Source organism: Salvelinus fontinalis, chromosome 4, assembly GCF_029448725.1.
Source record: "Salvelinus fontinalis isolate EN_2023a chromosome 4, ASM2944872v1, whole genome shotgun sequence".
Classification (NCBI taxonomy): Eukaryota; Metazoa; Chordata; class Actinopteri; order Salmoniformes; family Salmonidae; genus Salvelinus; species Salvelinus fontinalis.
This window is the reverse complement of record NC_074668.1, coordinates 75,751,380-75,779,085: the sequence shown is the minus strand read 5'-3', so window position 1 is coordinate 75,779,085 and position 27,706 is coordinate 75,751,380. Positions and strand designations below refer to the sequence as shown.

The following is a 27,706-nucleotide window of genomic DNA, read 5'->3' as shown; positions in this document are numbered from 1 at the left end:
GTCTGGTCTTTCTATCATGACTGCCACTTATCACCACCTTCACATCAAGTACGATTCGGGGCAAAGAACATAGTCTTTAAAGAGACTTTTCATTTCATGACTCAAATACAAAGCTGTTAATATTTGGGGGGATTTGAAGGGGGGCGGCTGTTTACCTCCCACCTACACAATGCATCTAACTCCCAAAGAGCACTTGAGGAAAACAGGTCAATACAAGCTCCAACACACATTTTTAGAGAGAGTTGACATGGCTGTAGGTTTAATTTGCGAGGCTCGTCTCCCCTCAAAAGATCTTGGATGCTTACAAACCTCTCACAAACTCATGACGCCAAACTATGTTGACAGGCAGCTTTTCATTGATGTTTTTTGCCGTCAGTGAAACTTAAAAGCTAATTATAAAGTAATTTCACTTTGAAGCAGATGTGCCTTTCATTTCTAAAAAGACCTGCACACAATATGCATATCTCACTGTTTATATACCCCCAGGTATACAACTAAGAGTCCTCTCATAACACCCCCAGGTATACAACTAAGAGCGCTCTCATAACACCCCCAGAATAGGCATCAGTTACATTGTTGAAAGAGTACAAAGACAGTGAGGAGCCTGTCATTTAGGCACAACCAGAATAAGAGTCAGGCCTAGCCAAACAACACCTACACTTTACAGTTTAAAGTTTATAACACAGTATGTCCAGCAGCTCTCTACAGGCTCAATTTATTCATATTCAGCTATTATTCTGGTGGCAGGTAGCTACAATGAAATCCAAATGAGATCTCGGTAGCACTGACATACTTTTAGCTAGCAGGTACAGGATGCCTCCTGTATGATTCATTAATTGCGGCAGCCTGCCATCTGTGTTTTAACTGATTAAATAGCTCACAAAGTGGGATGCACCTTTTGATGTGAACCTTCGGGGAACAGGCTCACTCTTTGTATTTCTACCTTGATGAACCACAACAATCCTGCACTTCCCCCAGCCCTCAATTTCAAAGTCTCTTTAATTTGGGAGGAAAGGACACAATGGCATTTGGGGTGCTTTATAATCCTGCCCATCTCCAGCAGCAGTCTGGGGGCTCTCACTCTCTCTCCTCTTTTTTCATGAAGTGAATGTTTCACACGGGGCCGAGCACAGCGCAGTGAGCAAGCGTCCAGCCTTCGGATAAAAATTGATTCCAGTAAATTTTCACCTGAGATCCATCACGGAGAAAGGCTTTAAAAGGTCACACATGTAATAAGTTCCTATGGTCTCAGTCACTCCAATAATGGTCCTTTAGTCTGCCATGGAAGACTGGTATATAGAAATAATTGAGTAATCTGTGGACCATTCAATTCAATAGTGGGACTGGGTGACAGTGCAGAGGCTGGTGGGGTGCTGAGAGGTTGAACTGGGGAGTCTCTGTACCGAGAGGGAAACAGTTTGTCCCTGTAAGCCATGCACCTCTATTCCATCTCGGCACCGCCACTGTGGATCACTGACATTTAAAGGCTCTCTCAAACGCCTTAAATGCACTGAATGGTGTCAGTATTTCAGATAAGAATAAATATTACAACTATTCTCAATACCATTTAGCATTTTAATTAGATATAGAAGTGATATATTCAAATATAATATTTTTCATGTGAAAAATAAAAATGTGATAAACATAAGGAATGGAGACATAAAACCTACATAAACAGATACAACTACTGTAACTATACAGATATCAATTGTTTAAGGAGCTAACACAAGTAAATGCATATAAACTCCCAAGTGTAATTTGAAATGTAAAATAATAAACAGGTGATAATAAAGCAATACAAGTCCCCAGCGATTTCAGAATCATACAGAATGGCATTTGAATAATAATGTCATAATGCTGCGGCCCAATATGAGCCCATGTGCTCTTAAACTAAGGCCCCTGCGTGAACCATATCACTCAGCACCCCATCTCTACAGCAATTTCTACAGATTACAGTCCTGAGATAGCTAACTGGCTGAGGACAAGCCATAGTCCCCCAGAATTATGGAATTTAATATAGTGTGTGGAAAACATTGGAAATGTATAATTTATGTTTGATGCATTCCACAGGCAGCAGCCTGTATCCTCTCTAGCTTCTATTATTACCATCCTCAGTTGAGCCAGACACTCTGTGGCCTTCTGATTCTGGGAACGCGAGGGACAAGCCTGCTGCTTTTGCCAAGCCAATCCAAATGCTTATCATTCAAACGAGCTGGAGCATTCCAACGATTGTTACTGTTTCAAGTAGAGCTAAAAGTAGAAACCTCAGTATTGAATACAGAAATGCTGATTTGTCTGACTTTCCGTATCCTTTTATATCAGTTTGTTCAAATGTTATTCAACGTATTGTAAAAAAAAACTGTTGCCATTTAAGTAGCCTCTGTCTAGTAGCTGAGTACTAACACCACTCAGTTATATAGACACCTGCAATCAGTCCACTGTTTGATGCCTTGATGCCTTGATGTTTCATTCCACATCCATTAGCATACCAATATAGAGCATACCACAACATGATGCGACAGCTCATACCACCATTTTGTTTTCAGCCAAACTCTCCTCTACCCCATCAAATAAGTTCTCTCCACACACAAAACATGATGTATTTGGAAATATGACTTAAACCAGAACAGATGGCCTAAAAAGTACAACACAGTAACTCAATCTGGATAATGGAAGGCTAACCACAAACTGCTCCGTTCTCATTTCTCTGACTGAGAAACTCTCAGCTGAATTGCCATTTGGACTTTGATGCTCAACCCCTCCATCATAGTGTGTTTCTATGTTCCTCATGCATATTATAAGATGTTTAAAAGGAAAATAGTGTATATTTACTAGACAGGCCTCATAACCTGCCCATAGAGGAGCCATTAGGGCCCAGACAAAAAAAGGAAATGTATTGTAATTGATTGTTATCAAAGATTTCCCCTTCTCAAGAAAGCATCTAGCCATTTCAGAATCACATTTGATGGCTAAAAGCACTGTGCAAAATAAAGAAGCTCTTTCAGCATCACACATTCATGCTGACATGCAGCTTACAAAACAATTACCGCACTTTGTTGCTTTGTCTCAAAACCTGACTAGCCGAGTTCCTGCTTTGGATCTTTCTTCATAAGTGTGAGCACAGTCGTTTCCCTGCCATGCAAGTCCTGTGGCAATTATATGGCTGAATCTATTGACGCTTCCTTCAAGGAATCTCCCATCAACAGCAGATGCATTGCACGTTCCCTAAAGATATACGACAAACTGTCAAGACGAGAGCAGCTTGCTACATGAAAATGAAGTAATTAAAATAATTCTGCATTATGTTTCTGTCGAAGAGTGGCATCTGTTTGTATGAGATCAGATCTCACCATCATTCACTTAAAACAATGAGCCTAGAAATGATTGAGGTTGAAGTCATTGTTTAATACATCATTTAGATGTGCTATATTCAAAAACTTGATGTGACACTGTACCATGCAGTGACTATACAGCATGCGTTGAGTGAGGCCACTGGAGACATGCTGAACAAGCAAGTCACAGTAAGGTTTTGCAGGAAGCCAAGGAGGTTGAGTGAACCATATACAGTTGAAGTTGGAAGTTTACATACACCTTAGCCAAATACATTTAAACTCAGTTTTTAACAATTCCTGACATTTAATCCGAGTAAAAATTCCCTGTCTTAGGTCAGTTAGGATCACCACTTTATTGAAAGAATGTCAAATGTCAGAATAATAGTAGAGAGAATGATTTATTTCAGCTTTTATTTCTTTCATCACATTCCCAGTGGGTCATAAGTTTACACTCAATTAATGTTTGGTAGCATTGCCATTAAATTGTTTAACTTGGGTCAAACGTTTTGGGTAGCCTTCCACAAACTTCCCACAATAAGTTAGGTGAATTTTGGCCCATTCCTCCTGACAGAGCTGATGTAACTGAGTCAGGTTTGTAGGCCTCCTTGCTCGCACACACGTTTTCAGTTCTGCCCACAAATGTTCTATAGGTTTGAGGTCAGGGCTTGTGATGGCCACTCCAATACCTTGACTTTGTTGTCCTTAAGCCATTTTGCCACAACTTTGGAAGTATGCTTGGGGTCATTGTCCATTTGGAAGACCCATTTGCGACCAAGCTTTAACTTCCTGACTGATGTCTTGAGATGTTGCTTCAGTATATCCACATAATTTTCCTCCCTCATGATGCCATCTATTTTGTGAAGTGCACCAGTCCCCCCTGCAGCAAAGCACCCCCACAACATGATGCTGCCACCCCCGCGCTTCACGGTTGGGATGGTGTTCTTCGGCTTCCAAGCCTCCCCCTTTTTCCTCCAAACATAACGATGGTCATTATGGCCAAACAGTTATATTTTTGCTTCATCAGACCAGAGGACATTTCTCCAAAACGTACGATATTTGTCCCCATGTGCAGTTGCAAACCGTAGTCTGGCTTTTTTATGGCGGTTTTGGAGCAGTGGCTTCTTCCTTGCTGAGCGACCTTTCAGGTTATGTCGATATAGGACTCGTTTTACTGTGGATATAGATACTTTTGTACCTGTTTCCTCCAGCATCTTCACAAGGTCCTTTGCTGTTGTTCTGGGATTGATTTGCACTTTTCGCACCAAAGTACGCTCATTTATAGGAGACAGAACGCATCTCCTTCCTGAGCGGTATGACGGCTGCGTGGTCCCATGGTGTTTATACTTGTGTACTATTTTTTACAGATGAATTTGGTACCTTCAGGCATTTGGAAATTGCTCCCAAGGATGAACCAGACTTGTAGAGGTCTACAATTCTTTTTCTGAGGTCTTGTCGGATTTCTTTTGATTTTCCCATGATATCAAGCAAAGAGGCACTGAGTTTGAAGGTAGGCCTTGAAATACATCCACAGGTACACCTCCAATTGACTAAAATTATGTCAATTAGCCTATCAGAAGCTTCTAAAGCCATGACATAATTTTCTGGAATTTTCCAAGCTGTTTAAAGGCAAAGTCAACTTAGTGTGTGTAAACTTCTGACCCACTGGAATTTTAATACAGATAAAAGTGAATAATCTGTCTGTAAACATATTACTTGTGTCATGCACAAAGTAGATGTCCTAACCGACTTGCCAAAACTATAGTTTGTTAACAAGAAATTTGTGGAGTGGTTGAAAAACGAGTTTTAATGACTCCAACCTAAGTGTTTGTAAACTTTCGACTTCAACTGTACATCTCGTAATGACAGAACATTGCAGGACCTGTATTGGATTATGTTTCTGTATGTTTATGAAAAGTTATCCAGTAACAGCCAGACTATTCTTTTATGAGGTCTCCCTAATTATCCACCGAATCGGAATATAGTATTCAACTCCATAAACAGAAAGATTCCACAGTCAATAAAGAACCTCCAGCAGACTGAAATAGTTGATTTGAAGGGAAAGGCATCTGTGTCCATTTAAGGATAGTGTGGTAGTGTGTCTAAATAGGCGAAACACAGAATCTTGAAAATCCCCAACTAGCAGAAAATTGGTTTCTCTGTGGCTGCAATATAGCTGAGGCATTAATATTCAGCCCTTTGGAGGAAATATATTAACCTGGCAGGCCACGTGCTGAAACTCTCTAACCTTTTTGTTGACAGGTTTTATGAACCTAATGCACTTTGTGATGTATAGCATAATAACAGTTTATGACTGTAGGGCCTTGCTCTTAATATCGGCTGGCTGGTGTATCAGGCAAAATTATTGTAATGAGACCAAATTTCCATACAACAGCAAAATGAGTTCATTACTCTAAGTTATATTGGTGAAGTAACCAAAAGAAATTGATGCTTTTATTTGGCCGGAATTGGATTTCAGACATAAATAGAATTAGGTAAACTTGCAGATAGCAAAATGTAATAATTACATTCCAGTTATCGAAAAGGATATCACAATGCCCCCCCACCACTCTTTAATCACTGCTTTCAAACAGAGGTGCACTTTATGCGCTGGGATAATTCCAATTTCCTTGGCCTAAACATGCTGATTGAAATTCAGTGGCATGTCCAAATTGACAGTTGGACATTACACTGTCTGAAAACACTACAGGAATTCACTGTTTCCAATCATGTTAAACTTGGCCGTTTTCTTACAGGCTTCCTTCTCAGTCAGATAGTCTTGCATATTTACGATTCAAAGACTGAGTTCGCACTGTACATTGACAAGTTCCCCCTCTAAAATGCCTCAGATTACTGCATGGCTGATGAGGAGTAAGTACATTACCAGGAGACTAGTCTAGCATGGCTCTGAACTTGATGTTTGGGAATATTTTGGCTCCTCTCAAGGCTACAGCACAGATATGATGTACACTACAGCAAGTTATCCCAAATACATATTCCTTATGCAATTTATTCATTGCTTGCTTCACTGGCAAGGTGGAGAGGCTTGTTCCGACAGTAAAACTGAGCTACAGTTGGATTGGCAGGCGGTCTCTTAGGGCCCAGTAGTTCATGACTCTGTGCTTCAATACAGTGAGCAGTAAAGGTACACGACAAGGATGTCCCAGCTACCATATATCAAAGTGTGTCTTTACACCATCACCACATTAATATCCCAATACAATGATCATATACTGTGGAATAAATAGAATACCACTTTAAACTGCAGTACAGTATGTAGAGAGTTGTTGGCACAATTAATGTGAATGTGCTTACTAATGCAATGATAGTCAATAATTATAGGCCTGTGTAGGTATTGTATTATATAACAAGGTGTACTGTAGTTACACTGTGCCTGCCTATATAGCCAAGTGATCATGTAATACAACAACAATTCAGAAACACTTAGCCTAAAGCTGAACTGAAAGCTGCATTCCCTTGTTTATCCTATAGATTTATCAAACCCATTAGAAATTGCATTCAGTCCTTTCAAGGTTACCTTAACATCCTCATCTATCACAGTAGCCTAGCTGCACTATTCAGTGGTCTGTCCATTCAGTGTGTATCCTCTTCATCAGCTGATTATACTATCTATCAGCCCCAGCTGTCACTGGCCATTTAAACCTTTGTCAAGTCCTCCATGTAATGCAACCACCTGGAACCCAGTTGATTGTTGTTTTGTAACCAACACCTGCAACATGCCTCACCCTTTCTCCCCCAAAAATATACATGATTTTTAATAAAACCTCAAATCTAAAAATACATGCTGTATAGGAACGCTTTAAAATGAAACATTTGGGTTCAGCTCTGTTGATAAAGGAGGGGGGAAATCATATTAACAAACAAATTGCCATAAAAAAAAAACATTGTTTAGTTTTCTCTGTTTACAAAGTTGAAATGAAAGGAGAAAAAAACATGCCAAATGCTTTTCCTCGTTGCCAAGGCACGCACAGGATGCTGGCAGCTACAAAGATTCAATTATACAAAGTGCAGAAAATAATTAGAAAAAATAATAGCACTTGAAAAAAATTGCCCCTCCAGAAATTGCGTAGAACAATAAATCTGTTAATTAGCTCATTAATATTCAATTGGGGTCAGTGGACTTAATGGAACCTTTTTCATGGGCCAAAGAAATGTTTAACACTCAGTTTTCCCTCTGCCGGTTCTTATTATCAACTATGCACAGCTAGGCCTTATCAGTCCTCCAGATGGCGAGGAACAATGCAGCGCCATTATCGTCTTACAGCAGCGTGTGTGCCTTGTAACCAGTGTGTGTCTGGGACAGTGAAGTATAGATACTGAGGCGTTTAGTGTAATTGATATGTGGTATATATCGTATTGTTTAGGCATGTTTGTTTGCTCTGCTGGTATTCAAGGCGAAAGGAGAGGCGAAGATTGATTTTCACCGCAGTCGTTCCTGCTCTCTCTACAGGTCACAGATAAGTTGTCAACGAAGGGCTAGGTCCGGTGTAAAATGCATCAAGGCTAAACTCTCGGCCATCCCGGAAGAGAGCGGGTTTCATCTCGACAAACAGCAGCACAGTGCCTGCCATTTCCTTCTGCTATGAGTCCAATGTTTTTTTTATTCAACATGTTCAGGGGGCTGAGAAGGGAGCTGTCCAGCCATAGAGAGCAGAACAGTCTTTAGCTTCTTGGTTTTGTTATGCTCCTTTTCAAACAATTCATAGCCAAATGAACAGGACACTTTTCAGCCTGTCACATTCCATTCCAATAGAAGGTTATTATTCTTTATGCTTTATGTAGGGATAAAACTTGAAATCAAATATTCAAACTGAGTCAAACCAGGCATAGGCTACAGCTGCTTAGAACTCATAGATACAGTACACAAACCAATTCAATTAAATTTATAGACTCTGACTCAGTTTGGGCAGCAGTTTGTACACATACTGTGCTGCATTACACCTACTGTACAAAATACCCTTAATGATCTACTATTGTTTTTCTTGTGAAGTCAATAGGTATGCAATTCATCTCATTATCCAGGAAGTAGCCTTGTAGTTTTGTAGGCTTTTTGAATGGTCTTCAGCGCAAAAACTTAATAAAAGGCACCAAGCAGATGTAAATTAATCCAAAAACCAAAATCTAATTTTATATATCTGTGTTTTCACTAATGTTATAATATAATCGTCAAGCCCATTCAAAATATTAGGGGACATGATACAGAAGTAAATCCGTTCTGTAGCCTAACAAACACATGCACTTTACTACATTGGCTCTTTCCCAGGTATGGCATCCTGTTCCTATATATATCCACACAGTGGCGAACTACACATGATGGCTCTTATACGCCAATTGATGAGTACATGAAAGCCAGCTCCCCCAAAAGTCCCTGCAGTACAGCCGGTGTATATTTCAACAGTGTATCTTATATAACCATTTCTTTTTTGATACTCCTTGCATATTGAGTAAAACGAGGAGAGATCCTCCATGCTGGAGCAAGAAAAAGTAATCTTTATGATCCTATCTCCAACTTCAAAAAAAGGGGCTCAATCATGGAATCTTCAGTCACGCCACCAAAAACTGGAGGCGAGTAACCAATCTTTGATTAAGCTTCTCTTAGTGTCACAGAGGTTCTGTGAACTTGCCAGGACCCTGGCTTTGCTCTCACTTATTAAGCTCCTCAAAGATTCAGATTACTTCAAGCCATTTTCACTGGCATACGGCTTCAGCCAGCGTCTCATCAGAGAGCAGATTGAGACCAAATCACTCATGCATACACACTTGGCTAGGAAATGGTAAGGTCAAAGACTATGGTAAAGCCAAGTATAATTAATGCAGACATATAGATTAAAAGCCAGGTTGTCACTGTGGGGACATTATTAAGGCCATGATATATACAGTACATAGCTTTTGGTAGGATATCTCTCTCACAGAAAGGAAAACAAGCCATTGAGGATTTTCAGGATCTCAAATTTTTTGAGGAATAAAATCAGCTCAAGCAATCTTATTTTACTGACAGTCAAAGGGGAAGTGGTGTTTCTTGCTCAGTATTTCGTTTTTATCAATATTTTCCACAACACTGTGGATTAACATAGCTTGATTCAAAATATGAACCATGACGGTGTCATTTTCCATTAGCTTATTCCATCTCCTGTATTCATCATTACGTCTACAACTGTTAAATGTCAACCTTTGAAAGTCATCCTCTCCAATCCCATGCAGGGTCTTGCCTCACTGAAAAATAAGGCGCAACATAAAAACGAATCGAATGTGTTTCTTTCTCTGGTTGAGGTAAAGACTTTATGGATTTTTGCTGAGATAAAAGCTGCCACGTTTGTTCTAAACATGTTTGTTTACTGACACCATTCTGAGAGAACAGGGAGATTATTTCAAATCGCATTATCTTTTAGTCGGTGGTAAAAATGTTGCTTTAGCTTCATCAGCACATGAAAGATGTCTGACTGTTGGGCTGGCCATGGGGGACTTACAGGAGATTTCCCTTCACAGTCTTGCCCAGGCAACTTAAAACAGAATGATATGAAACAGTATGAGGAATCAACATTGGCGTTGGAGACCAATGATAGAGCCTCTCAACAGATATTTAACAGTGGAATACAAAGCAATTGCCTTTGAAGCTGTGGAAGTCAACAGACCACAGTACTGAATGTGGAACAGCAGGCCTATGGATCTCAGCAACCAGAGGTTATCCTAGATCATGTGTTTAAAGGTTGAAAGCTTGAGAGCCTAGGTGTCATGGATAATACCTACTCAGATATCTTTAGGAGCCTCTTCTATCTCTCCCCTTCTCTCTGTCCTGGCTTAACTTCACCTCTGTCTGACAGTGGAGCTGCCATGCTATCGATCCTCCCACACCCACACCTCAGGGCAGACGGCAGGCACAAGGGCAGCCACTAAACCTGTGGGCAAAGAGAAAGAGGACCCCCCTGCTGAATGCAATTGGGATTTGAGAAAGTTAAACACTTCTCAAGCACAAAATTCCAGCCTGGGCAGCAGAGAGGGGATTCTCTCTCCAGGCCCTGTGGATGCTCCCGATCAGGAGGTCAGTTCTATCATCACAGTCCCTCTCACCAGCCTCCCCTCCCCAGCATCCTCACCGCTGTGGAGGGGCTCAGCTCTCTCATTTACCTCAAACGCTGCTGTCAACACTTTTGCTGCTGCCCTTGACTCGATGCGACTCGGGGTTTGTATCCCGAGAACGCCAGGTTGAGTTGAGGAAGGACGAAAGTGCAAAATGGAAGAAGGGGGATATTGGACAAGGTGTTGCAGAGAACACGCTATTGGCTGCACTAGAGGGGGAGGGAGCCTACCTTGAGATCTTGTATTATACCCTGCCGGTGGGGACCTCAATGTAACTGATAAATATAAAGTAGAAAACATTCCATTGATACCAATGACCATGAAACATTACCTTGACAGAACAAAGTTAGTCATGATAGTCATAGCTTCATCTCCTGGTCTTGTCCATCTGTACGTTACAGAATCCATAGAAATGGAGCATACAGAGCTGAAAGCATGGCTTTTGAAAGCATAAATGGACCTCTGCTCTGTGAAAACCTATCAATACACATATTGAATATGGCGGTTAAAGGTTGCTCTGTTGAAGGTCACCTGGAACTGAGTGTGAAAAGATAGGAAAGCCCTTTATTCATACGTTGACATGAATAGCTTAACTGTCCATACTTTCACAGTCAGTCCCAGCCAAGGTTCTAAGGAGAAGGAGTGGGATGGAGAATGGTGAAAAGACCTGCATGAAATGACCGTCAAATGATAGTGGTTTCATGGATCATCTACTGCTAGCTGTTACGATTGTCACTCCTGTACATCCTCCCCAGTGGACAGCTTATTGCCGTCCACACTAGTAAACCTACCAAACATGATTATAAACAAAATACAAACAGTTGGGACAGCCTGTCAAACCCCTTTCACTCCCCATCAAATACCACACTCAACATACCATAGATGTCCTATTCCCTCCCCAGAAGAATGGAGTATGGATCCACAGACACATGACCAGGAAGCTGACTGAACTACACACAAGTCTCAGGGCTTAAAGGGGGACAAAACAAGCTAAATGCAACCATTATGTGGCCTGTCAGAAACATTACTTTACCTTCAGTTAAGCTTTGCCTCACACCATATTCAATGCTAAGATTAACTGAACTTACTCTGCACAGCCTAATATAAAGCTACACTACTGTGCCATCGACCTAGCTACAACCCAGCACCTCCTCTGTTGTTCATGAGAGGTTAAGTGCTTTCCTTTCACATCATAGGTTCAATATATGTCCCAGTTTTAATCACAGATATGAATCAAATGCTGCCTTCTCATCTAAATACCTGACATTAGACTGGTCAAAGCCCTGCTTGGTGGATATATAACCTCTAAACGTCAGAACCATGTTTGTACAGAGAGAGGGCTGAACAACAGAGCAGAACAGAGGAGAGGCTTTGGACTGAGGGAGTGCATCAGACACAGGCCAAGCCCAGAGATAAAAGCCTGGTACATCCATTCAAATGTACTCTCACAGAGTTCAGGTTGTTCAAGAGACAGGTCTTAGTGGTCATTTAGAAAAGCCTCCGTTCATGACGCAACAGGCATAGTGATGGGGCCAGGCAGTTCAACAGCGAGCCCCACAGATATTTACTAATGGAAGACAAGTGGTGTGTTGGGTACTACTACACGGCCATCAACCAGCTGCTAAAGGGCTTCCATTGGACTGCTTTATTGAGTCATCTTGACAAGTATTACCGTTACTTTGACTGCCCTGTGAGAAGTCCTGCATGGCCTTTATCTGTACAGACCTGTGAGTCTCATTAAACAAAAACCTGAAGCAGGGAAGGTGGATGTAGGTTGTATCACCACAACAAAAGAACCGTGTTTACAAGTCCAAGACAAGCATATTACATAGACACAATGCAGCGCTAGGCTCCAGTCCTGCAGCGCTCTCCCCCTCAACACCCCACCCCCTGGGGGTGAGAAGACCTTCCTTCATGTTCAAAGATTATCAGTTAATCCAAAATGTGCAGGAGCATGAGACGACGGGAAAGGGACCAATATAAGAGGGGGGATGGAGGGAGCTTCAGCTTTTTATTTGTTTGTTGGCTTTCATATTAATCCATTGGAACACCACACATTTTTTCCTCTTTTTTGGGCATGTGTAAATTATGTTTTAGAGCCATTAAATAGGAGATGAAATTTTCAATGGATAGCATGCGAAAGTATTCATTGTAAAGGCCATTATTTGGTGTCCATGAGGCTGAATCAGCTTAGCCACTCCATTCCGCCATTTGCATACAAAATGCTTTATTTTGGCAATCAATGAAAGTGTTCCACTGTATGTGTAGCTTATCACATGCTTGCAGGAAATGGATTCCTTAGCCATCTCGTTAAATTCTGTTGATGCAGAACAATTTGAAACATGGCACAGGCTGCAATGACATTTAAAGATGCCTCGGCTTAATTATATTTTGCAAAAATTTAGGGTGTTTGTCCTCAGGGATAAAGTGCCTCCACTACAAAGTTAACTTGTTAAGAATTCAAAAATAATCTCTCTTTTTCGCAGAGCACTAATCATTATCTCCTATTAGTAGTGGTTAAGGGCATTCAAGGTGCCATGCACACACAGGGGAGACATTCTGCTGTTTATCCGCCTAGCGACTACTTTAAATGGAGTATTCAGATGGACCAGAAGTGCGACGAACTGTTTCCTAATTTTCTGTGGTAAAATGCTTGCCATGCAGACAATACAAACCTTGTAAACATTTGAACCCCACGGTCAGGGAGAGAGAGAGTGGTTAAAAAATAGGAGGCACCGGAACACTCACCAAAATGCCAGCTTCCATTCTGCAGGTCCTTGTAGTGCATGGTATAAATGTTCTCTATTATCTGATATAAAGAGATAAAAACATCTATTAGGAAACGACAAAACATGCTCTGTAATGTTTGGACCTGTTTGTCATATTTCAACAGTGGTATCTTATCTGAGACTAACACAAACACTCAAAGTGTTTGATTACACATACAATACAGTATATCAATGTACCCAACATACTATTCAGCCGATTTGCCCTATTTCCATACTGAAAAGACAAAACTAGCATATTGTTGACTGGAAATGAAACATCATGAGTTCTTTAAGCTCCAACAGAAAGATGCTTTCGTAATCCCAATAATAAACATAGCTGAATATACAGTGAATCAGAATACACACAGTATGTGATTCATGTAATTACCAGAGAGAATGTATGTTGTCTCTTATTCTTTGTTTTAGTTTCTATGTTGATGCCAGACAGAAAGTATTTTAATGTAAATGGCATCAACATCATCTTCTTCATGAATGCGACAGCAAAGAATGCATATCATTTACCAAGTGGCATCACAACAGAAAATGACCAGCAGAGCTACAGTATATTATATGAGCCTACTGTATAACAGAAAGTCTAAGCTTTGAGACACTGTATTCCTTTGAGTAGGCCTATTTCAGCTGGTTGAGACGCTTTAAGGGCCACATATAGTATAACAGTATATAGGTGATAAATGAGAGCAGTCTGTGGTCATCCATAACAAAGACTCTCCTCTCCTCACTATGTCCAGCAGGCTCCTAGCCCAGCAGCTGCACAGCTTCAGCACTCAACATGTCACCAACATGGCAGAGGGAGTCCTGGAATCAGACAGACAGAGAGGATGAGTGAACATATAGACAAAGACTGTATATTACCTGTGCTGCATTAGCCCTGAGGCCTTCCAGTACTGATAGAGGTACCTGCAGGCATGTTTCTGCAGCCAAAGGGTGGGCACACTGAGCTGTGGGCAAAACCCTGATGGAACAGAACCAAGGTGGGTTCAATGATCTGTGTGTTTGTGTTTAGTGTGTGTGTGTGTGTGTGTGTGTGTGTGTGTGTGTGTGTGTGTGTGTGTGTGTGTGTGTGTGTGTGTGTGTGTGTGTGTGTGTGTGTGTGTGTGTGTGTGTGTGTGTGTGTGTGTGTGTGTGTGTGTGTGTGTGTGTACTTGCGAGAAAGGGCACACATCCAGCATAGCGCAAATAAACCTGCAATTTCACTGTGTACTTCACACAGTGCAATGCCACGGAGATGCTGAGACACCTTAAATAAAATCATCTCCACCCCCGCTGGTGAAGATCAAAGTTGTATCAGGTGAACTTCAGCGGCGGCTCCACCCTGGTGGCGCGCCCCTCTGGAGCCCAGCACAGGGCTAACACAATCAAAGGGGAAGACACAGATACAGTTCACAGCTGAGTAACTCTATATGTCAAACAAAGCTAATCAATTGTTCATTCCCTCTGTGAAAAGACGATCAGCCATGGCTTACCTTTAAAACGATAGGCCAAGCGGTTGTAATTATCCTCTCTCTCTTTCTGTGGAACAAACAGAACAGAATAAAACACAGCTTGTTTTAGTTCCCCAGGATTTCAGTCATGGAAATGCAAAAATACTAAATTACTATTTTTGTCACAGCAGATGTTACAATTGCAGCATCTAGATGTAGCCTAACAAAAAACGTTTTTAGAATGTGATATGTGGATTTGTTTTTTGTTTCTGACCTGGTTTCTTTCCCAATAATGAACGTTTATCTGAATGTGTTGATGAATAAGAAGCTAGCGTTCCCTTTGTCTTTAAAGTCTGGGTGGAGATGCTGTATAGTAGACTCTCATCCAGTGAGTTGGGTCTCACCACTTGTACAACTCTGCTGATTACGGTGTAAACAACTCTTGAAAGCTAACCAGCAGACACATATGCAAGCTCTGAAACAGCACAAAAGGCCTACTTCATCATCATCATCATCATCACCACACTTGCTGTCATAGCTGGCAATGGCCACTAATGCCCATCCATAGATAACAGTTGTTCTATCTCTATGTGTCCACCAATATTTGATGTGTATTGATGTGTGTACAGGGCACATCTGTGAAAGAGAACTTCCTGTTAAAATAAAGGTTAAATAAAATAAATTACTTCTGTATGTTTTGGGTGAGGATAATAATAAAGGTAGCACACATTTAAATTTGATCCCATGATCATTTGTTACCAGTGGATTATTCAAAGCATTGTGGCAACTGTCCTTCCTGTGATGCTAATAAATAAAGTCTGACAACAGCAGCACTAGAGCCACTCAAGGACTGTCCTAGCTGTACAGCACAGCATCCTCCTTCGACTCCATTAATCCACCTCATTCACATTTCACAACTGTCTTTGTTCTATGAATATAAAGGCCTGGGATTTGTAACAGTGTGCCCTTCATGACACTCAAAGCCAGGTTCATCCCCATCAATATCAAATAAAAAATTAAACCTTCTCCTTATATAGGAGTGCATTGATTTAATATTTCGCCACCACTGAAAAAACCCTTGCTCCTACACTCAACTTGCAATTTGGAAATAAATTGACTGATTTAGACAGAGGCAGAGAGAGGGGGAGGGAAAAGAACTTGACGTGAACCTGGGCCCGCTATGCGCTACCACTGAGTAAGGTGACATTGCACACCAAATCACTTGCATGAATATAGAGAAAGAAAACAATTTCCATTTCTGAAAGCAATTTTGTTTGGTGAAGGTGTGTTGATTGCAATGTGAATCTATTGCTCACAAGACGTAGAGGAGCATGAACATTTCATAAGAGTCAGTGTTACATTTTGCTGTTAATATAACAATAAGAGAACCCAGGACTTTCATCTAAGGAATATGAAAAACTCATTTTTCCAAGTACATATAGAAGGGCAAGCACGGCAGCCTCCCTCTGTTGTGCTTTGTACTGTACACTGCTGAGAGGGAGCAGCAATTGCCTGATTTTTGCTGCAGCGAGTCTATTGTATTTTAATTGAGCCTAATGAAGAATAATTAAGTAATTAAAGACTTGATAAGAGAGAGGTGCAGTAAACAGATAAAGGCAGAGTGCCTAGTATTACCAATGTGCCACACTGCAGTGTGAATTGGCCATACTCTCACACATACCTCCTGCATGGCATCGTCCAAACTAGAGGCAAATTACCAAAGACACTGTCCAAAATGTACCCACAGACCTTAGTATTTCATTCCTCATGATGGCTTCTCCATGTGTCTGTGAGCATGCATGTGGTCGAATTCAAAATGTAATACTTCCCAGTTGGATTTTGGAAATGGGAGTACACTGTGATATTTTCACCACTCTGACATTAGCAGGTTTTATTTTTTTGAGTAATTGCACAGCGTGATGTGTACTTATGCGTTTCCATGAGAACCATCAAAGTTTTATTTTAACAACACTACAATTATGGGAAATATGGAAATACATTTTGAGCCAATTCACAGTTGAGTTGACTCGAATAATAGGAAAATAAAAGTGAAATGGGGGGAGGGTGACAGTGGTAAAATTAAACTCTCTTTTCTTCAAAATACCCACAATTTAATGCCAAGAATCACAATGAACGAAATCCCTAATACCCAGATATTGTTAAATGCTATGTGCTATAGCACATCCACAGTACTTTGAAGTAAGTGTGTGGTGCCAAAAACTCTCAGCATATCGTTCGCTATCTGCCGTATTAACCATCTGTAATCTCTGTTCAAATCATATGCTGGTTGGCACTGATAATCTACACATAATCCATTCCTCCAAGAGACGGTACACAAATGCATATTTGTTTCCCAGGATTAAAAGATTATGGTGGGTGCATGGCAAATAATGTACACTGGTGGCAGTTTTCACTTAATTTAATTTCAACACGAATATTGGTAAGACCTATAAGATCTATAAAAGGTTTGACTTTAACGGCACATTGTAAAATTATAATATCTTGAATAAAGGTAAGCAAAAAATGCTTGTGAGAGCTCCTGTACATTGATTCCATGCTGGCCATGCAGTTCACACTAACGGGGGCTTGATCTGAGTGTTTTATGTTCATAATCTAAGTGTGAAGTTCAAGGATTACTTTGTGTTCCCAAACCACATTGGAGGAGGTATTTTGATGTGGCCTGCCTGAGATCAATGACAGACTGCTGTGAGAGACAGGGTGGCAACCTTCAGAGTGATATTACTGCAACAGCCACATTGTTTTCTTTCTTTGCATGCCTTCTCAAAATGTCACCTTTCAGGGAAAATGTAATTGCTTTAATAAATCTATGTACAGACCTCATGTGGCTAAACTATACATTCACACTCATAAAACAAAGTGAGTGGGCCCTAACCAAGGTATATTGGACACTAGCCTTAGTGGACTAAACTCTGCTAGCTTCACCTACGCAGGCTACAAAACTATCACATAAAATAAATCATCCTGGGAAATTATAATTGCACAATGAACACAATTACTGTAGGCTAACTTTGGTAATGCGATTAGACTAACATTGTCTCAGGGAGACCTTTGTCAATATTCCTGAAGGACTGATACTGTATGCCTATGTGAAATATCAACCATATGGAACTATATCTGTAAAGTTTAGAGTAGGGTAAGTATTTTGTTGGGTGACTTGTCATAAATGTTTACAATCTGGCCTACTGCTCTTAATTTGGAATATAATAGGCCGCTCGACCGTCCTCCCTGTACCGCCTAGCCTATGCCATGGTAAATGGAATTTACAGACCTAACAGAAACCGCCATCTTTCTACTCAGGGTAACTGACCTCGCTCTTGATTACAATTGCCAATAGCTGAGACGGTCAGTGCTATCTGGGATCCGTGTGACGTCCTTGCCCTAAACCCTAACCCGGCAGGCCTGGGTAATTCCAGTCCTCGGGGGCCTGATTGGTGTCACACTTTTCCCCCATCTCTAGCAAACACACCTGATTTAAACTAATTGCATTTTTAACTGAAGATCATGATTAGTTGATTATTGGAATCGGGTGTGTTAGCTGGGGTTGGGGCAAAAGTGTGACACCAATCAGGCCCCTGAGGACTGGAGTTGCCCAGGCCTGGCCGGCCTAACCATTTCAAATGTACATTTCAATGGGGTAGGGACGTCCCAACGATTCCTTATAGCATGGACCCACCACCACAAGCAAGGGCTGTGGTCAAAACTGCAAAAGTTTTGACATACAGGTTGTTTTATCATACTGAAGTGATTCAAAAAGTATTACACTAAAGGGCAAGGGGCAAAATTGCATTGCCTGATTGAGTCTAAAAACAGCCATTATAATGAGCCTGTCCTCCTATTGCTCCTCCCACATTGATCAGCCTACATTATAATTAGATTACAGATCAAGAAAATGCAGGATGCTTTTATACATTTCAAATTGCCTGCTGTGGGTTCATGGACCAATCACGTTTCGAATACAAATCAAAACATCATGTGATTGGTAAATGAGTTGCATAAATCTGACCAATTGTATTTGCTCCTCAATTCGTGACGCATCTTGGATGGAGAGCGAGGTATCGGCAGCGGTCCTTTCCAATAGCTAAACCTGCACTGCCATCTGATGGATATCTTGAGAATTACACGGTAGGGCCTACTTTGTTGGACCGCGGATGATGACTCGTGGATGAGACTGCAAGCAGGTCTTGCTAGATAGAATCCAGTATTTGTCAAATGAACGTCAAAATTATATATTATTAGCATTTTAACTAACCCTTTTCCTAATCTTAATCTGCTGCGTAAATTCTCCTAACCTGCTACGAAATGTAAAATCTGACGTTAACTTGACAAAAGATGGATGCCTTCTAGCCATGACTACTGTAAACTGCATCAAAATACACCAATCACAAAGCCAAAACAAAAACAGGTCACTTCCGTCGAGCTGTAAAATCAGGAAGGATGCAGGAGGTTTGGTGTTTCCACTAGTTACCACAGCCACAGAGTCAAATGGACTATATCGTAAAAATTCGCTTTTTGGGCTACATTTACGGTTAGGCGTAAGGTTAGCAGTGTGGTTAAGGTTAGGTTTAAAATCAGATTTTAAGAAGAACATTTTTAGAAATGGGCGGGGTGTAGCCATAATTATGACTTTGTGGTTGTGGTAACTAGTGACGACCAGAGGCTTAATGTACAGCCAGAGATGCTACTTTCTCTAATATCTCTGGGACAGTTGATCTGTGACAAAATGTCGATGACTACTCTGCAGAAGGTTACTCTGATTTCCTGCTCTGTCCTTTGTCTTTCGTTATTCCTTCCCAAAATGCTTTTACCGAGAGGGAAGAAGGATGTAGGGCAGCCGGAGGGTAAGGCAGCTTATCACTGATCCGTTCTGATGTTGATGTGCGGCTCGGCTTTGATGCTTGGAAGATAATTCCATATTTTGCATATCGTTCTAGCCATCTGCAAACCTGCCAGCAAAGCTAGATAATGTATAATACGTAACTGCATGTAACTATCGAATACAGCATTTCATATGTCTATGCTTTTTACCAATAGCCTACAACTGCAAGTTATTATAGCCTACAATTTTGTTATCATCATCATCATCAGGGTGTATGCATATATTTAGTCTAGAAGGTTATCCTCTGTGTTCTACTCCTCATTGCCCTTGCCAGTTTTATGAACTCCCTCACCACTCAAATAAAGTCATTGTAATTTGTCATGTCTTGTTGTTTTTCCTGTTCTTCATTGTGACCATCTCTCCGTAATATATTATACTGTATCTTTCACCCCTATTATATCTGTCAGAGGTGTACTGGTTTCAGTGTTGTGTTCAGTAAATTGATTAATCCATCATTCATATCAAACATCAATACTGAGCAATATTCCACTTGCATACCATTGAACGCTGCAGGCTTCTTCCTAGTGCGTTGATCAGTGCTCTCTGCTCTCATTCCTAGTTGGTCCTGGGTATTATCCTCCCATGATACATCGCCTACAGATGCCAGAGGAGGGCCTCGGACAGTGGATGGAGGGGAGTCATGACTCTGGGCCCCACAGCCCTGAGGTCCTGGCTAAAGTCAAAGGCATGGGCACACTTCAGATCCGAGGAGCCACTAAATCCAATCTGATCAGCCAGGCCATTCCCATCTACGGATTTGGAATCCTACTCTACATCCTCTTCATCATATTCAAGGTAAGCTGCACAATGTCCACCCTAGACTGGCTCAGTCAAATGGATAGACAAACTATTTAGAAGGGGTGTTATCATACATGCAGGCAGGGATGTAGACTTTATTACAGTTTTTAACAGCATCCATGTAATACCTATACTGGCTAGGAGTCCAGTGCATCCAGTACATTACAAGGTGTGCATACCATAAATGCATTGCTGTATTCACAGATGACAACTAGGCCTAAAGGAAAAAGTACTAAACTGGTATGCCGATTTCCTACAATCTCATCTGAAGCTTGGCAGAAGAAGAGGAGTAAGTAGACAGCATCATATCATTAATAGCTAGGCCATTGTGAATGACACGATGATGTATATGATGTGCCTTTTATCTCATAGTGCAGTTGATAAGAGTCCTGACCTCCCTAACACACACACCATTTAGGTTCTACAGTCTGTGATGATTCACCCTGATAAAAGACTAATGCAGGATATAGCACACCCTGCGAGGAGAAATGTGTCATCTGACAAATGAGCTCCTCTCTAACAGTCACCTCTTTCATGACTTTGAGGGCTTATTTTCAATCAACTTCCTCATTGTTTTGATCGTTCCATTTGTCAGGGCCCCTGCAGAATGTATCAGTAGCTCCAATTTAAGCAACTCTGTGATAAGGTAGATTAGGATCCTGTCCAATTCACAGGGAGCTTTGTTCCCTGCCTTTGTTAGACCTGGATTAGCAATGAGAAGTAATGTTGTTTCAGCCCAGCAGTGTCTAATACCAATTAACTGCATGTATTTTGGATCAGCACTAAGAGGTTTAACTCCATTCATCAAATGAATGCCAAGGGGGTAGGGGTGGGGGACAATGTGACAGGGACAGCATAGAAATCTATTCATGTCCTTCTATGTGTCAATGCCACTCTCACCTTCCATAATTAAGAAACATTGAGTCACAATGGTTGATTCAAATGAATACTGAGTATTGAATGTGTAGTACTGAACGTGCAGAGTGAATGTTGAATCTCAAGGCTTTCTGCAACATTGGAAAGCAACTCTAGATACGGTGTGTGCGCGTGCATGCATGAGTTTGCTCTTTACATCCCTGACTGCCATGTTTCCCTCCCAGCAGATGATGAGCTGGCCCAGCTTCAGGAGAAGCTGCTGGAGACAGAGAGGGTGATGGAGAGGATCGTCTCCAGAAGGAGCAGCACTCCTGACAGGTAAACGGCCCATAGTTCCATTTACACACCACTTCTCACAGCCCAGATCTAAGAAAAGCCAAAGAAATTACTCAATTTCAGGGATAAATCAGGGTGGACGCCACATAAAAATGAAAGGGCATATTCTTTGATTAACTCTCCCATATTCAGGTATTCTTTTGCTCATGTGCCATTTAATTTTTTAAAATCCGGATCCAACCGTTAAAACATGACAATCTTTATTGGTTCGCATCCTTACCCACCATGCAAGTGTATATTTTGTACTTCATGAAGATTGTACTTCATTGTAGATTTGATGCAACTTGAAGGAAAGCATGTACATTTAAAAGCCTCCTGTTTAACACAGAGATTGGGGCCACCATCCATGGAAGGTGAATTTTCGATCTCCAATAACAATATTCACTCTGATCTTTCTTAATAAAGGGGTATATTAGATCAATAACATGCAATTAGTGTCTCTCTTCATTTTCACCCAATACTGGAGTAGATTTCCAATACTTTGAGACATATCTCCTTTCAGGACAAATCTCAGCTATTAACTTCTCTCTATTACTAATTTCTGCATGCCATTTTTCACCTCTTCACAATAACTTCTTAATATTGCTCATCCTAGAGGCAGTGTTTAGCTATTCCATTAAAATGTGTTTGACATACCATTTGTAATCTGTGAAAGTGTTGCAGGAAGGCATAAAATGTTATCATGAGCAAAGTGGAAATGAATCATCTCCAGGCTATAGATAACGATTGATCAGAATGAAAGCACTGTGGTATGAATGGGAGAAGGACCGCATTGGTATTAATTGAGGCCTCTTTTCTTTCCCCTCTCTGCTGCTCTCTGGTGGCGTGCAGCAGGACTAGCAGCAAGGTTAGAAGAGCATCCAAGCAGGAGGAGAAGTTACTGCGGAAGCTGAGTAAGATCAGCCGGGTGATGCAGGAGGTACGACTGATGGAGGGGGCCACACCTGAGATGGAGGCTGAGATGGTGCCCTACACAGCTGACTGGGAGGGTAGGTTAACAACACAGCAGGTAGGCTACTCTCGGTCACTCACCACACAGAAAATAATATTCACATGAGGCTTTGAATATTATTTACTGTACTTCTGTAGAACTATGACATAGGTTAAGTGGAAAAGGTAAGTAAGACTGTCTGAGACAGTTGATATTATGATTGTCCCCTCTGGTAGAGTGTCCCTGTCATTCCATGTTTGTCTCTCTCTCCAGGCTACCCTGAGGAGACCTACCCCCAGTATGAGGAGCCCGGTGGCAGACGCAGCGGCAGTTATGACCCCATCACCATCCTGGAGGAGCCTGCTGCTGACTCAGAGATACCCACTGCTGAGGCCCTGGCTGAGGAGGTGGTGGATGAGGAGGAGGATGACGTAGAAGATGACGCGAAGGAGGAGGAGCTGCAGCTCTGCCTGCCCCCACCTCCTGAAGGTTGGAAGGAAGAAACGGGTAGTAGTCCCAGCAGAGTAAAAAAGCAAATCAGATTCAGCGACCACAAAGATGTGTTTCACTACCCTAAGCAGGATACGGTCTACGAATATAGGTATGAAGAGGTGAAAGAGGAGGAGGAAGAAGAGGATGAGGAGGAGGAAGTTGAAGAAGAGAAGGAAGAAGAGGAGCAAGTGGATGAGACAGAGGAAGAAGTAGCTGATGAAGAAGACCCACTGATGGAGGCCGAGGCTCTCAGTTTTAGTTGTGACGTCTGTAGCAATCCAGAAGCAGAAGCAGAAGAAGAGATGGAGGAAGAAGAAGAGTACATTCTACTGTCTCAGTCTGAAGAGACAGACAGCTTCACCCCACCAGATATGGCTGGTGAGCTGGGGATTGGGAGTTTTCTCAGGATGAGGAACAGGAGAGAGACATAGTGGGCAGAGTCAATAAGGAAACTAGCTCATCCTAAACTAGCCTCCCTAGCTCTTTGACCTTACTGAATGTTTTGAATATTCCCAAGAATGTACCTCTCCTTATGCAAATCCCCGTTTTCTATCCTGTCTCCTTGCGTCCCAAGACAAGATGCTGCTCACTGGGTGAATTGTGTGATCCTAACTAGACTACCTAATACCCTAATATTCATGCTGCTTTAAAGAAAACCATTTACCTACAATTCACCATGTCCTTTGATGACAGACATCAAACTATCTGACTCCAACCTTATTCCAAAATGGCAGTCAAGCATTGTAGAGACCCTGGTATCCTCTGGGTTAGATTGTAAACAGAGAGAGCAGGGACCCACATGAATAATCTACCTCTGTTTACTCATTTAAAGTCCAGCTTTTGTATCTCAAATCTATTAAAAGTGGACATTCTATTAAAAGGTAATATAAAAATTCAAACCAGCAACTATTAAGCCCAGAATGTATCCGTAATAAAAAATGAATTGTCCATGAGTTGGATCTGAGTCTCCTGTTTTCCTGTTGAATACAATGTACTACCATACCACTGTCCTCGGACACTGTCCACTGTCCTTCTATGACCATATCACCACTTCATACACATCTCAGGGGTTCAGTCAGAGTATACATAGTGCTGTGGGTGCATGTGACTTGTTTGACTAATGACAGGTTTGACTCATTGGAGTTTTATTTTTTTCATAATCAGAACTGTGTTTACAAACACTGTATATTGAACAATGTACACATTTTACATTACATTGAACCAATACTATACACACTCATAGAATGAAAGGGCCTTGTTTCTTGGACACAAAGAAACTTGATATGAAAAGCACAGTATTTTTGTCTGCAAGGATCTCAGCAGTTTGCCTAAAAATTCATAAGAGTTAGAACACATTACTAAGAAACAGGAATATCATGGTTGATTAAAGTAGACCCTTTTTCATTACTTGCATTGAGCTGCCTCATCAGAGATTGTTGTTTGCCTTCATTTTACACTTAATATCCATAAAATATAAAATAGTTTCATATATTTTGTGAAAGCGTTTTGCCTCTCAAGAAATGTGGACAGTGGCCAGGTGGTTATGCCGTAGCCTCAAGCACATTTCTACATTATCAGCATAGGTTTGAATCCAGCCTACTGCCCTTTGACACAACCTCTCTATCTTTCCCCACTGTCATCCTCTCTTTCTGTTCAATAAAGTCAGATTTTTTATTTTTAAGAAGTGACTAAAGATAATTATTGAATAACTAAAAATATGGAGAATAAAAATCCTCTGGAATGCCAGATTCATAGAGAATGATATCAATATAGGATAACATGAGAGATTAGTATGTGTGATAATACACGTAGGCCTGCTACTATCCTTGCCATATCTGAGGGGTTTGGTCTCTGATAACGTATGAACTGATAACCTTCATCTGATAATGTCAGATGAAGATATGAGTGCATCTGCAAACCAAAATGCCCATGGTCTTGTGCCAATACAAGATTATGTACATTATATTACTGAATATAATTTGTTAAGATTCCTGGGGACAAATTAGTAAATTATATTTTATTCAGGGAGTTGAGAATTTACAGTAGGGGCATATAGAAAAACCTGACTTTAGTGACTTCATAATCTGAAAATTACATAATCAGATATAACCAAATAGAAAAGGGACCAAATCCCGTCACCTCAATAAGTGTTTTTCTAGTAGATGGGAGAGGAAGCAGGTAGAACAAAGAAACCCAGGCTCAGACAGGTCAGGTGCATTACAAAGTCCCGTCTCAGAGAGAGAAGAACATCTGATAAAGCATAAAATGTGATTTTTTTTCTTCCAAAGGCACAATATGTACAGCTATTTCACATACACTGTAAACATCGTTAAAGTGCACCATCCTATACATTCTCATACTTGATCGTGTGATATGATGTTTTACAAGATGCACAGACTGTGTGTCATGCCCTTGACTTGACCTGGTCTGTTCATGTCCAATTGATTAACTATCTGTTTTTATCCTCTGTGTAGGTATGACAGATATTTCCTTCAATCAAGTTGTGTGCTTCAGGCTCAAAAACAAAGAGTCAATGAGTGTAAACTAAGGATATTGAAACACTTAAGAACAACATACAGGTAACTGCCAGAATAAAGAAAACACTTGAGTATATTAGGGATACAATGTATATTGAAAGCAGGTGCTTCCACACAGGTTTGGTTCCTCAGTTAATTAAGCAATTAACATCCGTTCATTCTTAGGGTCATGTATAAAATGCCCAGTTGCCCATTATTTTGGCTACCATGGCTAGAATATGAGATCTCAGTTTATCTGAAAGAGGGGTCTCAAAGGAGCATAGTGGGTTTAAAAGGGTGTATGTCTCAGTCACCAGATCTCAACCCAATTGAACACTTATGGGAGATTCTGGAGAACGCGCCTGAGACAGAGAGCGTTTTCTACCACCATAAACAAAACATAAAATTATGGAATGTCTCGTGGAAGAATGGTGTCGCATCCCTCCAATGTAGTTCCAGATACTTGTAGAATCTATATCAAGGTGCATTGAAGCTGTTCTGGCTCGTGGTGCCCCAACCCCTTATTAAGACGCTTTATGTTGGTGTTTCCTTTATTTTGGCAGTTAACTGTGTCGTGGATATGTATAAATACATAAATAACAATATAAACACATACATGGATGTGAATGTTATGTGATGTTCAAATGAGTAATATTAGTGACAGTTATGAAGTTAAAGTGTTATTTGTTAGAAGCTTTATCTTTTGAATTACGTTTTCAATCTTGAATGGGTCCTAATTTGTAACCCAATGGTTTCCAGTCCAATATTGAATAAGTTAAAGGTGGCATGTTAATTACTACGATGAAACTCCTTCAACATGAAGATGAACAGTTGTTCGTTTTTTTGTTGTTGAAATAAATGTTATTCATTGAAAAGTAATTAATGATTAAATAAATGTTAGAATTCCACAACGGATACATAAAATAACAGGATTCATTGTTACATATTTAATTTAAAATATGATCTATTAAAATGAGCCTTAAGATGCAAGAGTGGATTAGTCTTTGTGCTTGTCCTGTCCACTGATTGACATATCCTTATCCAGACTAGAGACTGGAAGGGTTCCTAAGGAGCACCAGAACACATACACACACTCACAGACACACTTGCAGACAGTTTGTGCCGCCACACCATCCTCGGCTTAAGCAAATTCCAGGGGGGATTCTCGGACAGTGTTGGGTCCCCATGGTGACCCGGGATTAACTGCAGCCCTTGGTGAGGGGACTGATGGAATAATGCAGGCCCATGAGTAGGCCTTCAGTTAGGGGCAGGTAGCTTCTCAGGAGGGAAAGGAGAGAGGATGGCTGCTACTCACAGGCCAGCTTGCTGTCAAAGCTGGAGAGAGCAATGGCGAAGGCTTGGAGGGCACACATAGGGTAGTTATAGTCCATGGTGAATACATCCTCCGCAACCCTCCCAAACTGCATCACAATGTAGTCCGCTAAAGGGGTGAGGAAGAAGCAGAAAACAAAGAAGTGAGAACTTGATAAATGTGGGTTTTTAGTTACATAAAACAATATAAATTATCATTACTCAAATACAAGTTTATTTGATTTATTTGACGTACACAGATTAGCAGATGTTAAAGCAGGTGCAGACCTTAAAACTATCACTTTAAAAGAAGTGAGTGAAAAGATATTTCTTGAATAAGTAAAAAAATGGAGAATAAAAACCCTCCGGTATGCCAGATTCAGAGAATGACATAAATTTAGGATAACATGAGAGATTAGTATGTGTGTTAATGCACACAGGCCTGCTGCTATCCTTCCACTGTGCTCTGTACTTTGTCTGCATACCAAATGGCACCCTATTCCCTATATCAGGGATGGACAACTTCGATGGCGGTGGGGGCCACAAAATAGATCCTTTTTACATTTTATAGTTTGTTTCGTGCAACTCTACACATTGCCATTGACTGTAGAAAAAGTGTTGCAGTTTTAAAGCAAGTTTGCTGCAATTCTACAAATTTTGCCATGGGGCAGAGAGGAAAATTAGCCGTTTTACCGCTAATTTCCTGCAATTTTACACAGTTTGCCATAGGGTGGAGAGAAATTTTTGCAGTTTTTAATATGATATCTGAGTGAGACTGACTAACAAAATCAATGGGGGCCCTCCAGCTGGTAATTCAATAGCTGGCCACAAAACTAACTTAGCAATCAAAAAAAGTTTTTTGACATGGGCTAATTGACTGACTATCAGTGACTGACATAAGAAGAGAAAAAC

At 40.9% G+C, this 27,706-nt stretch overlaps 2 protein-coding genes across 7 annotated transcripts in view; one reads left to right on the top strand and one right to left on the bottom strand.

Moving 5' to 3' along the window:
• Positions 1-19,218: 19,218 nt before the first annotated feature.
• On the top strand, positions 19,219-23,588 carry ric3a (RIC3 acetylcholine receptor chaperone a). 3 transcript variants are annotated; one of them, XM_055921424.1, is made up of 6 exons: positions 19,219-19,496; positions 20,094-20,329; positions 20,537-20,621; positions 21,436-21,526; positions 22,376-22,533; positions 22,749-23,588. In XM_055921424.1, exons 1-6 carry the CDS (start codon positions 19,334-19,336, stop codon positions 23,396-23,398), a joined length of 1,383 nt encoding a protein of 460 aa, XP_055777399.1. In that variant the 5' UTR covers positions 19,219-19,333; the 3' UTR covers positions 23,399-23,588. The 3 variants fall into 3 exon arrangements, with proteins under 3 accessions (XP_055777399.1, XP_055777400.1, XP_055777398.1); XM_055921425.1 differs by having other exon boundaries at positions 21,433-21,526; positions 22,379-22,533; XM_055921423.1 differs by having other exon boundaries at positions 21,433-21,526.
• Positions 23,589-24,095: 507 nt separating this feature from the next.
• LOC129854408 (tubby protein-like) overlaps positions 24,096-27,706 on the bottom strand; it is a 114,080-nt gene continuing 110,469 nt past the window's right edge. For all 4 annotated transcript variants that reach the window (XM_055921421.1, XM_055921419.1, XM_055921422.1 and 1 more), the window contains one exon: positions 24,096-26,924. In XM_055921421.1, coding sequence (XP_055777396.1) covers positions 26,791-26,924 — 134 coding nt within the window. In that variant the 3' untranslated portion in view covers positions 24,096-26,790. The remainder of the gene's footprint in view (positions 26,925-27,706) is intronic.